At 35.5% G+C, this 16,695-nt stretch overlaps 1 protein-coding gene across 8 annotated transcripts in view; it reads left to right on the plus strand.

Moving 5' to 3' along the window:
* The window catches only part of SLC39A10 (solute carrier family 39 member 10), a 133,107-nt gene that overhangs the window by 96,881 nt on the left and 19,531 nt on the right, over nucleotides 1-16,695 (plus strand). For 7 of the 8 annotated variants that reach the window (XR_012650423.1, XM_075028027.1, XM_075028028.1 and 4 more), the window contains 2 exons: nucleotides 11,285-12,355; nucleotides 13,848-14,049. Coding sequence is in view for 7 of the 8 variants with exons in the window: in XM_075028027.1 (XP_074884128.1) it covers nucleotides 11,294-12,355; nucleotides 13,848-14,049 (1,264 nt within the window). In the remaining variant the exon portion in view is untranslated. Of the gene's footprint in view, nucleotides 1-7,253; nucleotides 7,353-11,284; nucleotides 12,356-13,847; nucleotides 14,050-16,695 lie in introns of those variants that run through there. The other variant, XM_075028030.1, reaches the window with a different exon arrangement.

Below are 16,695 nucleotides of genomic sequence, written 5' to 3' on the forward strand. Positions count from 1 at the left end.
AATTATTATTACTTCTGTTTTCTTTGTATCAAACCTTGTGGTTCAAATTAATTGCAGTAAACAGTTATGTTAGGTGATGTAAAAATAGTTTCACTGTCTTTGAAGACCATACTTTGTCTTGTATTCCCCATAGAAACTGCTGTTTTGTCAGTGCTAAGTGGCTGCATTTGTCTAATGGAAGAGTGTTTTATTATGGTACTTTTTAGCCTTTAATGCATAGGAACACCTATGCATAGGTTAATTGCGGTATAGTTTAAGCCAAGAACCCCTGAAAAATATATATGGATTTAATAGTTTAATGTTTTTTTTGTTAATGGACTACAGACAAAATCAAAATGGTGTTTTGGAATAAGACAACATGCTGTTGTTGAGTTCTTAAAATAGTAATAAAATTGAAAAAGGCAAATTGTCACTTCTTTAGGGAAAATTCTGAGAGTTTCTATGAATAAATTATCTTAATTGTTAACAGTAAATTGAGAATGTGGACATGAAAAGCGAAGGATTAATTACATTTTATAAACAAAATATTCTCAAAGTGAAACATTGAGAGGAGTACATTGTTCTTCAAATAAAAGGAATGTATTTTAACTATGAAAAAAATAAATTTTTTGCTGAATTTTTGTCCATATCTTATCAAATATGTCATGCAGTAGTTCCAAGCAGTGATTGAATAATGGTGAAATACTGAACCGATACCTCATGTGCTCTGCTGTTTTCTATTCTGCACATGCAGTTAGGGTTTACTTTCGTTTTCCTTATCTTGACAAGCAAAGCGAGATCCTTAACTTTTCTACCTCACAGTCCTAATACCATTAATATACTTTTTAAAAATTACATTTACATTATCAGAGTTAAAGCTGAATACTAGAAAGTACATGTAGTTTAATCAGAAATTTATAAATAGTGAACTTAGCATATCAGACAGGAAAATATTTTTTAGTATTTTTGCTTCACTGTTATGCTTTGCTTTGAGGATACAGTTATGTTGGCCAAAGGTAAGATACATTGTTAGCCATGCCAAATTTTTTAAAAAAGGGTATTTCAACCTTTATTATTCAGGCATCAGGTTATAGGTTTTCACCCTGTATTGAAAACTCTGATCAGGTACTGTGGTATAGCATTAGCTGGATATGGATGCCAAATATAGGTTTGAGTGCCAAAGAGCCAACCTATTTATTGAAGAATTTCAACTTAACCTGGCAATGAGGTGGCCTGCTGGGAGACAGCATGTTATTCTAGTGACTAGATATCATAAAAACTTAAATTACTATGAAGAGGATCAGAGGACTCACAAGAAACTGTTGTGCATCTAGAAATAAGAAAAGCCTCAGACTCTTTTAACAGCACACAAATGTTTAGGTTTCTTCACCTGTGGTTAACTGGAATCAAAAGTATGTCTGTTCTCAGGATTAAACTCTCATGCTGTTTATGTTTAATGATATTTTAAACTGAGCTATTTTAGATGTTAAAAATAAGTTTGGAGGTGTAGATGGACTGTAACTGCCTTGATTATTAACTGGTTCTTCCAGTAGATTTTAATTTTGCTGATGTGTATCAGTTTGATAGATTTCTGTCAGTTTACTCTGGCAGTTTAAGCTATCTTGTACCACAAGTCTGTTTTGTAGTCTGTTAATTAGTTAAACACATTATTTGAAATACAGTAGTTTTAATTGGCTTGATTTTGTAGAAGAGATGTGCAACCCTGATCACATAATGCATTTACTTTGTATAGCTTTAATTTGATCACAGTCATGTATTTTGTAATATGACTATGATGTGCTCAGCAGACTCTGGAAGGGGGTGAAGTACTGTCAATTACAGTAGCAAAAAGAGAGGGAAGGAGGGAGGATATTTTTAACAGAAAATGTTGACTCTACTATCCATGGAATAATAAAGTATTTGTTACAGAACCTCATGTTTACATTCTGTGAATCTTAAATATTTTTGAAGTTAAACCTGTAAAATAACGGTCACAACCAACTATTGACCCTTTGATTTTAGAAGTAGAGTACAGTTCTCATTTGGTTTCAGCTGTTGGTGGCAAAGAGCATAAAACATCTTTCTCAGAGAAATTTGATAACCCATAATTTCAGTGGTAGGCTGCCAAACCATTTCTGTTCATCAAAAAGAGAAAAACTACAAATATTTCACATCACCCTTTGCAGAACGTGCCTCTTGATTAGTCAGAATGGTCTTGTTCTTCACTGGATTTGTTTCGAGATATACTTACTGATCACTTGTGCTAAAGGTTAGAGACAGCAACTAGCTCCTTTTTTTTTTTCTTTATTTTTTTAAACTGTTTCTTGTACCATAGTATAACAGTAGAAACAATTTTAAAATTTAATACTGGAAAAATCACAAGAAGCTGGTTCACTTGCTTATTAACTAAAATTGACAGATGTATCAAAGTAGTGGGTTCCTGATAAAAAGTGTTCTTTCTTTACAGAAATGGGTTAGAGAAATTAGATAGAGCCATGAGAAGTAATAGAATTATGTAAAATGAAGAAAACCATAGTAGCAAGGGGAGACAATAATCAATGAAGATGAAAGATGTCAGTGATCCAAGGAGTGACATAGGAAACATTAATGTCCGAGTGATCCCCCTGAGAAGGATGGTGACCACAATAGTATTGAACCAAATCAGCAGTTAATCCAGAAAATCCTTATAATTAAAATTACAATGAAAGGAAGAAGACATAGTGACACTCAAGGAAAATGACAGGGGAGCATCCATATTTCAGGAGAGGTACTAGAAGAATGTAGTGAATTACAGTTACTGTAAAAGCCAGCAACTGTTATTAGATCAAATTATAAAGCTACACAATGTAGTCTAGGTTAGATATATCTAATTGTAATGTAGTTTTAGAAAAACCGGTAACGCAGTCTCACTTTCCGTAGTATGTATCCTTGCTTGTCTGTGTTGCTATTGGAATGTACTGCACTTCTGAGGTGATGGACAGAGGGAAGTACATATACATAATGGTATTTTTGAGATTTTAGTTTTAGCCCATCAGTATTTTTTATTTGATTGGCTAAGAAGACATCTCTGCTTGCATTTTAGATTAAGGGTCTAAGGATTGTGCTTCCTTTCCCCTTTTCTGTCTCTAATCTTGCAATAAGCATAATATTGGGTATTAAATACTACATTTTTATTCATTTGCCTCAAAGTTGTGTCCCTTCAAAGTTGCTTTAATAGCTTGTTAAGAAAGGTTAGTAGTTCATGGTGAGTGATTTTTGAAGCCAGTCAGTATTTGTATCAGTTCGAGTGGTTGCCTCGATCATCACACAGACCTGTAATGGGTAGCCATGTAGATCTTTAACAATAATCTTGGCTAAAATAAATGAGAGCTAGGCAATGTCATGACTTCTCTTGAGGTCCTACTTGGAATGTGATGGAAGTTACACGTTTTGGTTCAGCTGGGCATTTTCTTGGTGGATCTGCCTGTTGAAATATGTACAACTATTTTATGTCCCATCAAACTGGTTAAGTGTTACTTCTTCATCTGCCGAGATGTCTTTGCGAACACTTTTGTCTCCCACAATTATTGAACAAAGACAGCTCTGAGAGCCCACTAACTCAAGACGTGAGTGGTTCCAGTAGCTGCCTGTTGTCTCCCAAATTTCCTTTAAACCCATGGGAAAAGAAGGCTGTATTGTGCCTAAGAAGAGTAATAGTTCTCTTGGTTTGTACTCTGACAGAATGAATTTGCTACAAAGAATTTGACTGGCATGTTGACAGAGGGCCGTATAAAAGTCTGCAATGGTTGTTCATTAATTAAATCTACTTAAAAAATACAGATTTTAATCAATGGTATATGTAGTGAAGTAAAAAATTTGCAACCTAAATTCTAGAAATAGACTTTAATAATAATCATCCATCAAGCACTAATTTGGCATAGCGCATGTAAAAGAAACACCCCTTAGTCCCATTTTTCAATGGACTTTTATACTTGATAGCTTTTGTAAATTATTACTTATTTTTTTAAAAAAGCGAGGGAAGTCGTCAGCTTAATAGTAGACATGCATACTTCCTTTTTGGATTGTAGCTGTGATAGAGGGTTTTTTATTGTAATAGTGTGGGAATTAAATACATATCAAAGATATGCCTTTAATGCCTTTTAACATACGGCAAGTATTTTAACATAGCACAAGAATGAAGTAGTGGTTTAAGTTAAAGGAAGAATAAAAATACTGCAACTTGTTTCAACACTTTATTGCAAACATTATTATATTCTGTGTTGAAGGGGAAGTTGGAGAAATTAGTCTCAAAAGGCTTTCAACAGGAAATTTGTCCACTGCTGTTTTTTCAATGTTACTTGAGTATATTTTGAGGTGGCCAGTTGTTTTATTTGTGCTATAGCCAAAACACTCTTTTAGGCTGCAGATCAACCAAATCTGTAAGCTGGTGTTGTCACCAAAAGCAAGGTTGCTCTCTTTGTGTGGACTGTGGTGTTTGTGCAGCTGCACAGTGAACCAGATAGGAAAAGTAATCTGTCTTGAAAGTAATCTTTTTTTCTTTTTCTAGGCTATTTTTCAGCAGAATCTAGTTGTACAGCTGCACAGTGAACAGATCAGCAAACAAATGTGCTGGTATTCAAAAATGGGTTTGTGGGAATGAGAATGAAGGAATGAAGCAGTGGGGGAGTGCAGGACTGCTGCTTTAAGTGCAACACCATCTTAAAATATTTGTTGAACTTCAGCCTTAGTTCTAAAAAAACCATTTGCTTACTTTCAGTAGAAAAATAAAATATTAAAATGCAGGTATAACTAGTTCATCTTTTCAAGTACTTCATTCTTACAAGCACTGGTATCTTAATAGGACCTAACTGACCAGTAGAATATTGGCACAAAATCAAACCAGCTCAGTTACAAATTTTGTGCATTAATAGTGTTTTATCGACTGCATACGGTTTATATATGAAAGACAAAATTAATTCTTGGTAAGCAGAACTACCAACTGCTTTGATAATTTTGTATTCTTTTGAGCGCTGAGAAGGATCCTGTATTCAGCAATTTTTTACAGATAACTGTCCTTTTGAAGAAGACTGTCCAGTCTTTTTCTGTTCAAAATAAAATAAATGCCCCTTTCTGGATAACTGAGCCAGTAGATTGCTACCGTATTAGTTTAGGATCATTTTCTAGTATGCTTGGGATTTGGCATTTCAAATACTCCACACTTCAGATTTTAAAAGTTTTCATGGTGTGTTCGGTTATGCATAAATGCTTTCTGTACTATTTAAGTCTTATCTGGTATTAACTTAGCAAATATGGCTTGGATCAATTAGTTAATGGTCTGTTCTTACAACGTGCCCCTCCTACTGGGCTGTAGATTTTCAAATGAATGAGTTTTACTTAAATCCACAAACCCGTTTCACTGAAATTGAAGAGGGAAGAAAATACAGGAGATGGGTGAGAACTAAAGTTAGAAAATTTTAACTTTTTAGATCTGTAGCATGTGTTCTTATTTGTATACCCAGAAGCTAATATCAGCCTAAGACTGATAAAACAAAAAGAGATTATTATTTAATTCAATGCTTTTATGGCTTTCTTAAAGTGTCTTTCAGTAACAGCAATATATTAACTTCACATGAGTAATTTTTTTTAAAAATAATTTATCTTAAAAATGTGTGCTAGATTAATAGGACTTTATATTCTAGCATTTGTTAAAAACTTGAAATTTAGGAAATAAAGAGTAGGTTCACTTGGATTTTCAGATTCCAGCCTTTTTTTGAACTGAATATTGGTATGAAATACTACACAGTTGCTGCAGTGGAAGTGGTGGGGGGCTGCAGGCATCTCTCCTGCATATACATTGGAGTAAATACCTGTAATATAAGAAAGAATTTAAATTTTCAGGAACTGTAAGAAAAACTGTCTTTATGTAGCCAGTAGCTTTATTTCAAGAAATATTTCCCTTCTCTTTTAAAAAAATTGCCATTTTTACTCTGAGCAGTTCTTAATAGAAATGAGTAATGTAAGTGCTTAACTTTTCAGTGCTGAACAGAGAATATTAGTTTGGTAAGAATATTGCTTTGTCTTTATTTTTAACACCTTTTGTCTTTGTCAGTTCTCTCTTATCTTAGCTGAAGCATGTGTTTGGTATTTTTGTTTGGTGTGAAACTTCAGGTTGCCCATGAAGTCTTGCTAAGGCACTTTACTCATTGTGGCATTCAGGTTGACTAACTGCTTAGAGGAGTCAAAGATATTTTTCAAAGATCTCTTCTGCAGATAGAAAAAAAAAAAGGCAGAACATTCTTCAGAGAAAGCAAGGAAAGAAAGTTGAACAAAAAGGGAGAGAAACTAAAATAACTTGGGAAGGAGAATGGGAAGGGGAGAAATCCAGTGCAATTGTGTTACAAATATTTCAGGTTATTAAAATTGTTGGGAGCAGACAGGAAAAAGGGTGGGGGGAAGAAACTTGGGCAATTAAAATATTCTAATCAGCATTGTACACTAACAAAAAATGCTGTAGTATGCGGGTTGCAAACACTAAAATGATAGATGTGACTTTCAACTAAGTTTGAATTTTGTATGACCACTTTATTTGAATCAAAGTTTGTTGGGTTTAAGTAAAGGCTAACTATCAAACTGGTTTTCTAGTTTCAGCGAAGCAGTTGGTGATAAATAAACAAAAATGTCCCCCAAAATCATGTTCATATTCCAGGCTTTAAATGAATTCTTCTCAAAAATAAAGTGCTGTAAAAGACAAACAGTTGAAATAGTAGGCGCTGTGGAGAAGTATCAGGAATCCAAGGGAAATTGAATGAAAAAGGCTGTGGGGAAAAAAAAAAAAGCCAACTCTCTTCAGAGGTGCATTTAGTTTAATAGATGAAACACCATAGGCAGACAATGGTGTAGAATAGAGATATTGTGAGTTTTCCATATAGAAAAAGCAACTCTTTGCTGATGTACTGCTCAGGTACTTTGACGTCAAGCCTCTGATTTAAAAACCTAGTATAGGGATATGCAATCAGTACTGCGTTTAGTGTGAATGATTTGCTTGCATTGATGAAAGAGGAGGGGAGGGGATGCATTTGGCAGCACTGTGTGGGATTTCTGAGACGTTGGTGTGGCAGAACTATTTATCTTAATCACTGTAAATTTACATATTTGCTCTAACTTGGCAGCTTGACTTGGGGTGGGGTTGTCCCACTGCCTGAGTGGGTCCTCAGTGACTTGCGTCATTCTTGTTTGCAGTTCAAGGAAATGTAGTAGGTGCTGTTATTTCCAGCTCTGGCCTATGGGTGCTGTAGTTTCTTGCCCAACACACAGCTAGGTATTTTCCCTCCTGTCTCCCCCTGTTGGATGCCTGACCATCGCCAGCCTATGGAGGGAAGGCAGCAGGGGATCAAGTAAGTGAATAAAATAAGGCAAAGGCTGACAGCAGTAATAGGCAGAATTTTTTTCAACTTTGCTGTGGCCTTGTCCTCAGGCTGTCCTTTCGTATTCTTTTGAAGGGATTCGAGAGTCTTAATGTTCTTGTCTTGAGATCAGCTATATACAATTCTGTGCCACTGAAATGTATAGAATTTGGACTTCAACTTTCCGGTATTTTACACGTATGAATACTGCCTGACAGGTTAAAGATGACAGCTATTTATAATTGCCTGGAGAATAATGAAGCTTGTTTAAAAAGAAACAAATAAATAATCAACTCTTAATCGTTGTTTTGTTTGAGACTTTTTATGATGGGTACGTTTGTTTTGTAAGCATCTTTGTTCTGTAACAAGAATTGTGATAGAAGATACAGAAGGTTATATAATAGAAGATTAAAAATATTGTGCTAGGGTTATTACTGTTTTAACTGAAAATAGTGAGACATCTAATTGATTTTGAAATTGGTCTGATAATGCTGAGCTCTTGTATTTCAGCAATGAATCATGATCATAGGTTACAAGCGATTTTAACTATTAGGGCATGGAGAAAAGGTACCATTCAAAGCTAAACACCACAATTAGGGATGCATGACTAAAGTTTCAAAGTAATGCATTGGTAGTATTGTATGAGACAGTCACATGAAAAAGATCATGAGGTTGTGAAAAGGATTATGATCATGCTTTAGTCATGAATTTCCTGGTAGAGATATTTTAGTCTGAATCGTGCTTGTTTAAATGAGAATAATTTGACTTTGCTTGTTCTGGTTATATTACCATTATGTGGCAAAGGGGGAGAAAAGGTGTCTTACCTACAAAAGTAGTATCCTTTCAGTAACTGAATTTTACTTAAATTTGAGATGGTTTTTTTGGTACTGAGAAACTGACATTAAAGAAATACTGAACAATTTGCTAGAGCATTCCAGTACGCTGCATGTACTTACCTGCTGCTGCTGTCTTCTGTGCAAGCACATATAAGTTCATCTTTCTCCCAGGGCTTTCATTTGTCTTGCACATACCTTAACTGCTTATTCCAGATCCTGAACCTGCTCTTCACATTAAGTAACATTCAACATTGTAAATCCTCAGCTGATGAAAATCAGCATATTCCTATAGAAATGTGGAGCTCTGTTGATCTGTCACCAGCCATACTGCTGATCCAGTACCTTTACTTACTGCCAGAATGTTTCTTCTTCCTGGGATAATGTAAGTCACAGAGCCCACGTCCTCAGCTTGTGTGAGAAAGAGCATATGTTCTTTATTTAAAGGTTATGGAATGAGTTTCCAGTCATACAGTCTGAGGGTTGACTCAGTCCAGTGACTCTTGGATGAAGATTTGCAACCTGTTTCTTTCTACTCCACCAGTAACAACACTGTACTTACCTGTTTCCTCAGAGGAGAAGGGAAAAAGCTACTGGAAGGTGCTTTTGAGATGCTTTTAATGTTTCTGTACTAATCCCAGTGATGTATTTATAAGAACATTAAGGATGCCTTAAATAGAGTCCATGAGTGAAAAAGACTATATGAAAATAGTATCTCAGTAAATTTGGGGGATGAACCCATCATACTAAATTACTTGAAAAGGTTTGTCAAAGCCCTTAAATCAGTAACTGGAATGTAGGTGATTGAACTGGAGACAATCTGCGGCCATTCCAGACTGATGATTGAACAGCTGTTTATAAAAATAAAACTGTAATATACAATGATTACCCATTGACCTATCCAACGTTCGTGGAATCAATTTTGATGCAGATGCCTCCATTTGACAGATACTCTTCTGATCTTATGATCTTACCCATTTGTAACTGGGTCAGTATTGTAAAAGAGAGATCTGCTTTTTTTTTTAATCTTGCAAGCGTTTGAAGCTCCAGTGAAAAGTGAATTTTTGTGTTTTGTATTTGCAGAGGTTAACAGGAAAAACTTTTCCCCCAGTCTTCTCTGTTAACTCATTTATTTGCTATAGAAAGTCATTAAAAGGTAGCCCTTTCCTTTTTATTCCTCTGATTCTTTTTCTCTGTCAACCTGTTGCAAGTATAGGAGCTTCCAAGAGATTTTTTTTTTTTTTTTTTTTTGGTGCAATAATGTGGTTGCAAGTGCTTAAACGCAAAACATCAAGCTAATATTTTAGGAAATTAAAATGGACTTTAAATGTTTGTGGTTTGCTGCAAAGCACTTTCCTGACCGATTTCACAAAGCACAGTTTCGTTAGCAGCTGGTACGGGCTTGAGAAGGGCGACTAAATTTTCCATTTCTTGTCTGAAAGTCAGTAGCATTTTAGGATGCATTGACTAGGTCACTTGCATCTTTGTGAATGTAGGGTCAGTTGCAGCTCAAGTTAAGGTGCTCATGAGGAACTAAAACTGCTTTCAGTGTAAAAACAGATGAAATCACACTTGGCCTGTTTTCCTGTTACTTTACATCCTTGCATTTGCTGCAGTATTTTGGTAGCATCTGAGTATACAGAAAGCAGGGTGGATGGAGCTCTGTCCTTATCCTTTCTCTCAGCTCTCATTTCCTTCTCAGTCATATTCTAAATTTAACTATTTATGTGTAAAAAGCCCTACTTCTGTACTTGTTTCCTTTGTCTATTTTAGTCAACTCTGTTAAACTGTTCAAAATAGTCATTCAACCATTCAGATTGATTGGGAAGCTCCATGCTTCTTTTTGTTGTCTGCTCCTTTGCTGATATGAGGGCTTGATTATCTACCACATGTATCTAGCAGAACTGTTGTATATGTTACACGTTTTATTGGGCTTGGTACAAATTATTTGGCAGAACAAATCAAGTGTTGCTAGATAACCCTGGCAGTGTTTAAATGATTATTTATTTAGAGGTTATTCTCTACCCAAAATAAGTATCTAGAAAATAGAAGTCATAAAGTACAGTTCTTGGCTTTTCTTTAGCTTTCTAATTTGATAATGTTTTTACATAAACTTGGATTTTTTTTCTTAAAAGTTTCTTTTATAGTAATTATTCTGGTTTTATATATGTGTTTGCTAGCAGATGTAAACAAAATAAAGCTGTTGTATTTTGTAAAATAGCGAATTGTTTTCAAGTCTGAAAACAAGGTAGACTTCTGCAGTGTCCTCTTATCTGATGTTGAATAGTAAGTTTCTTACATGTAATACTAACTTGAAAACCACATTGATGATACAGTTTCTAAAAATCAGTACTAACTACTTTGAGCTAGACTGTGTCAGCATTAACAGTATTTTTTGAGTTGCATAAACAGACATTTTCTGTATAACCTTTTTAAATTGACATCTATGTAGATCTTTGAAATCAGTAAACTCATGTAAGTAAAAAGTACTAAAAATACAAACATTTAAGCAATGCACTGGAGTTGGTTAATGAAAACTTATTTTTAAATCAGTAATTATGAATCAAAATAGGGAATTGTGCAGTGTGTGTGTTTAGTGGAGGTGCAGCACATAAGAGAACAAATGATGTGTGGGTTTTCAACTATTATCTGCCTGTCATCCCCATAAATAAGAAAATACACTATTGTTGCTTTTAAATAACTTTTATTCTTTTATAACTTGTGTTTTAACAAGATTTTCAATATTATAGGTTATCATAAGCATAGATGCCTCTGAAAACATACAGAAAAAATGTTCTGTTTTGATTGACTGTAAATGCTGATCTTTTTCTTGTAACTGCCTCCTGTCAGTATGATGCATAAGACTGCATCTCTAAAATACACAGAGCCTATCTTACTGTTGGATAAGAAAAGTACTTTAATACAAATTCTGCAGTAAAAATACTGCAATTGTTATTCTGTTAATGCCAATATCTGAAAAGATTTGCGAGTCATTCAGTTGGTACAAATAAATACCAGACTGATAACTCATGGAGCACAAATGTTGAGATTGCTTTTACACCTACATGCTTCCCCTTGTGTTTCTTGTAGGAAACAGAGATGAAGGTACACATGCACACAAAATTTTGCATCATTTGTTTGCTGACATTTATCTTTCATCAGTGCAATCATTGCCATGAAGATGGACATGACCATGGTCCTAAAAAGGAACATGTACACTACCATAATGACTATCAGATCTCAAATGCACCATACTTCCAGAATGGAGGAACAGAATCTATGCCGAGTAAATTTTCAACGTTGGAAGCTGAAAATGAACAAAAATACTACATTGAAAAGATTTTTGATCGTTACGGTGAAAATGGAAGATTATCTTTTTTTGGCCTGGAAAAACTGTTAATAAGCCTTGGTTTAGGAGAGGTAAAAGTAGTGATGATAAATCATGATGATATTGGCCATGATCATGTTTCTCACTTATATGCTTTAGAAGTACAGGAAGGAAAGCATTCTCACTCTCATAACCATCCTCATAGCCACTCAGATTCGGAAAACCAAACCATGACTGGTATGGCTGCAAAGAGAAATCATAAATGCGACCCTGAGAGAGATGCAGTAGTGCCATCGGTAAAAGATGATGGCAAACAAATTCATGACCAGAGTCGCCATCACCATCATCACCACCCTCGTCTACATCATCATGACCATAATGGTACACATCATCCTCGCAATGATTCACTTAGTCATAGTGAACATGGAGAACAGAAACATGAACCTTCAACAGAGACAAACACAACTCAGGATCAGCCAGAGAGAAAACAACGGAAACAGAAGAAGAAGCAAAAGAAGGTCAGTGAGACTTCAGGAGATGCTACACGGGAGTATGCCCCAGATCATGATCCAGGTGATCAGTATGAGCACAATCGTGTTCATAAACGTGATCATGTACACGATGCATCTCACTTGCACGTACACCATCATGAACACAGTAGTGGCCGTTCTACTAGTCATGGACATCAAGATTCCAGTTTAGGTAATGAAGACGGACACCACCATACCAGCAAGCGAGAGGCACCTCATAAGCAGATTAGTGTAAGAAAACATGCCCTTTTTTCAACGCGTAGTCATAAGGATCGTAATGAAGATGAACGTGATCGTGAAGAGGTGGGTATGAAATGGAGAATCGGTAAGTTGACTTTCGCTGTTCTTACATAACAACTGAAGGTGCATACCTAAAAATAATGCAGAAGCACATTTGCGACTTTTGCGTAATACAGGTAGCAGAGTGAAAATGCTAAAGGTCGCTGCCACAGTCTTGAGTTTAATTTATGGGTTTTCATTTCTGTCCGCCCATCACCCATCTTTTCTCAGAGATCTATCTTCTTGCCTATTTATCTGTGTACAGGAGATCCTTAAAGCTTTCTGAGATACCGTGCTTACAGGTGGGGGTTTTTTCCCTTCCCAATTGCTGTGGTTTAAGCCCAGCCAGCAGCAAAGCACCACGCAGCTGCTCGCTCACTCCTTCCCCCCACCCCACAGTGGGATGGGAAGGACAATTGGAAGAAAAAAAAAAAAAGGTAGAACTTCCTGGGTTGAGGTAAGGACAGTTTACTGGGACAACACAAGGAGAGAAGAAACATAATAATACTAATAAAAGAATATATAAAGCGAGTGATGCACTATGCAATTGCTCACCACCTGGAATCCAACACTCAGCTTGTTCCCAAGCTTCAATTCCTCCTCCCCCCAGCCAGCTCCCCAGTTATATACTGAGCATGATGTCATATGGTATTGAACATCCCCTTGGTTAGTTTCAGTCAGCTGTCCTAGCTCTGGCCCCTCCCAGCTTCTTGTGAAAATTAACTCTTATCCTGGCTGAACCCAGGACACCAATATTCATGAATACTTGCCCTGCACACACACCTTTTGGGGACTTCTTTCTGAATCTAAGATTATTAACATTTTTTGAAACTGCACAGACACTGTTTCCTAAATGACACACCTGTATCTTTTCAACATGCTTCTAATTTCTTTGTCCTAAGAGATTGTGAAGCATTGTTGATGTAGCTTCTGTAGCACTGTGCTTGGTGTAAGTTCTTCCATTTGTCCCTTCAGCATTTGTTATTTCTGCCAGAACCATAAATATACTTTCCCTTCCCCCTTACAGTTAACTACACAAGCAGGACATTTTGATATCATGGTTTTAAACTGGAAGTCAGAGTAGGAAAGGATGGAGTGAGTGCTGAGTTTGAGTTTTTAGACTGAAGTAAAACGTGAAACTCCAAACGCAGAAGGTTGGTAGGTACAGAGAAGTGTTAGAAATCCTATTTTGGATTTATGTTCTTCCACTCCTTTCCTGTTGCTCTTTCTTCATTACTTGTGCTGTGTAATGGTAAAGAATATGGAAATTCATTTTCATTGACATTTATCAAAAACTATATAGGTATTTGGAGACTGAGTTTGTAGTGCAGTGTTTCTTTCCCCTCATAAACCACTTAGATCAGCTTAAACATGTTTTAGCACTGGTGGAATGTTGTGGGCCAGAGTTTCTACTTTCTGTTTGTGTTTTCAAATCATATGCTAAATTTTAAATAACTGTAGTTTTTAATGAAATAGTTGCTTTCATATTTAATTTGTTTGTACAATTTGCTTGCAGTGCTTAAATGTTACCCAGCTGCTACGGTACTATGGTCTAGAAACCAGCTCTCCAATATCTCCTGAATTGTTTATATACATGTGTCCTGCTTTGCTATACCAGATTGAGAGAAGGCTTTGTATTGTACATTATGATGAGCTTGAAGATGTTATTAAAAGTAAAAATGCATCAATTGAGAATAAAGATCAAACAGGTGCATCAGGTAGGTGTGTAACAGCTAAAGCCTTCAAAATTATTTTGCATTGTAAATACTAACTTCAAAGTTTGAAATGTCATATGGTTAGCATTGACTGTAGAGTAAAGGAATGGTTGAGATTTAACATATTTATTAGAAGAAATTTGAGACAGCGTGCTCCTTTAAGTCAGGAGACATAGCATCCTGTTTGGTGGTATAATAGCCTCTCCTAAGTAACCATGGCTCAGGGAGGCATACCTTTCTTTCTTGTACCTTTTTATCCTTTTTCATTATTTTCACTTTTTATGTTTGCTTATTTTTATTTCTTTTTTGTTTTTGTCTTCTATCATTGAGGCCTAATGCGCTATCATTGGGCCTATGGCCCAGGCATTTTGGCCTGTATTCTTCCCACATATCTTCAGATGTTGGACTCCTTTGTAGTAGGAACATAGGCAAGGTTCAGAGTCTTTGGAGAGAGAAGGACCTCTAGGGATGAGCAAGGCCACCCACAGTTTGGATTGTTTCCATCATTTAAAATATGTAATTTTTTTGTAGTGTGGCTGAGGTGGTCCATATGTTTATCTCAAAGTTGGAAAGTTGCAGTGTTCCTTTGGCACACATTTTCTTAAGAAATTTGACCTGGATCTGTTCATTCAGGAATAGGGAACAGGACCTTCATTCACTGGAAGATATGATTTCAGATGTTACCGTTTTTATATGCTAGCAGTGATGCAAATTTGTAGAATTGACATCCAGAATTTTTTGTGAACTTAAGAAATATAAAGACTCAAGCATGATACAAGAGCATTTAAATTGCCATTTCTGACAACACTTCCCTTTTCTGACTTCCAGTGTCAATTATTCTATACTACTTCTCTCTTAAGCATATGAGAAGTATTCAATCAAAATCCTCTATTGGCAGTTTTAATTTTTTGTGTGTGTGTGCCTTGAGTAAAATATCAGTAGACTTTTTCTTCTTACCATAGTTCTAAGCTAAAAATATTTTTACTATTGTTAAAGCGGTTACTTTGCGGGCAGCATCCATTGTTGTGATTTCATAACTGAGTATACTTTTAAAATAATGTTTACTATTGCTATCTTTCATAAATTATAATGGAACTGTTGACAGATGTGTAGCTGCAGTGAAATCTAAAAAATCTTGGGTACAATGACTATGGTTTGAAAATAAAAATATTGTTAATTGTGAATATTGATTAGTATGTAGGTACTTATTAGCGCCATTAGAAATAAAGCTTGAAGTAACTACATTCTCATAGATGTTAACTGTTGGAAAGAATGCATTGCTGGTAATCTTTCTTAACAATGCTGGAGTCATTAAAATAATTAACTTGTTATACATAAATCTCCTATAGTGACATGACACAGCTACTGTCTTGTTAACTGTTCAAAGATTGCTGTAAACCAAATATACTGTGTGTTATATATGGCAGAAGATTGTTTTGGGGGGTAGTCTCATTGTAGTAAGAGCTGATCCCTGCCTTATTACCCAGAGGATTTCTAGAGTAGCTCTAAGCATTTTCTGCCAATTAAAATGTTGAAACCATGTACCAAACTGTCATGTTGCACAGGCTTTGAACCAGTTTAATTAGAGAGTTTCTACAGATGAGTGCTTCTTTTTAAAAGAATGCATTTTCTTTCTCTGTAATGACTAAGGGAGTTGATGAATAACTCAGCTTGAAGACCTTAAACATTTTAAGAGACTTAATTTGCAAAATTAGTGAAGCTTATTATGAACATTTAATGTGTTTTATGGCATCTGATATCTTGAGTATAAATAACACATTTGCCAGTTAATTGTAAAAAATTGGTTTTTAACTTATTGATTTGGCTCTGAAAACAAGCAGTAACTTCCAAAATAGGTCAACTTGATTAGATAATGGTAAATCATTCTTCATAACAATTTCCTGTATACTGTTGTATTAACTACAGTGAGACTTCAGTTGATGTAATAATCATTTTCCCTTCTTAAGTAAGGACGTGAATCACAAAGTACCAAATCTTAACCAGTATATGGGGATTGTGGGAGGTGTAGGACAAATGTCAGTCATAGAGTAACTTAACCTGCAGGTTGTAGGATTCTACTAAAATGAAAATGTGTGCTTGCCTGAGCTAATGTAAACATTTTTAGATAGAAATATTTGCCAAAGTTAGGAGGATGCAAACATTTTTAAACACTGGCTCTCTGTGGTTTTCTTTAGTTTTAATTAAAACTTTCAAAAAAACTTAATAGACCAGTGCTGTTTCTATTCATTGATACTAACCTGTAAGGTTTCCATTAGTTCCGATAGTGCAGTTTTCTAAAGCAAAGTGATTTAATTAACTGATGGCCAAAAATTTATGAAAGCCATGTTGGGTTTTGTACCTGTAACTTACGGATAGTTCTGTAACATCTTCTAACAGGATTTTCAAGGGTTTATACGTACAACTGAGCTTTCACAGTGTACCTATTGGAAGAGGTGGCATTGTTAACATTGAAGGCTCCTAAACAACTTAAAAGGAAAGGTACACCCTACTATGAATCAAGCCAATAGAAGTGATACAAGTAAACAGTAAGCAGTTTTTTTAAAGATGGAGATCAGTTAGAGCTGTTGATTAAAAGTATTTCAGATCAGATATATCTTGTAAATCTGCCTGTGCAGATGCCAGTGTTCC

This window comes from Buteo buteo, chromosome 5 (assembly GCF_964188355.1).
Source record: "Buteo buteo chromosome 5, bButBut1.hap1.1, whole genome shotgun sequence".
NCBI lineage: Eukaryota > Metazoa > Chordata > Aves > Accipitriformes > Accipitridae > Buteo > Buteo buteo.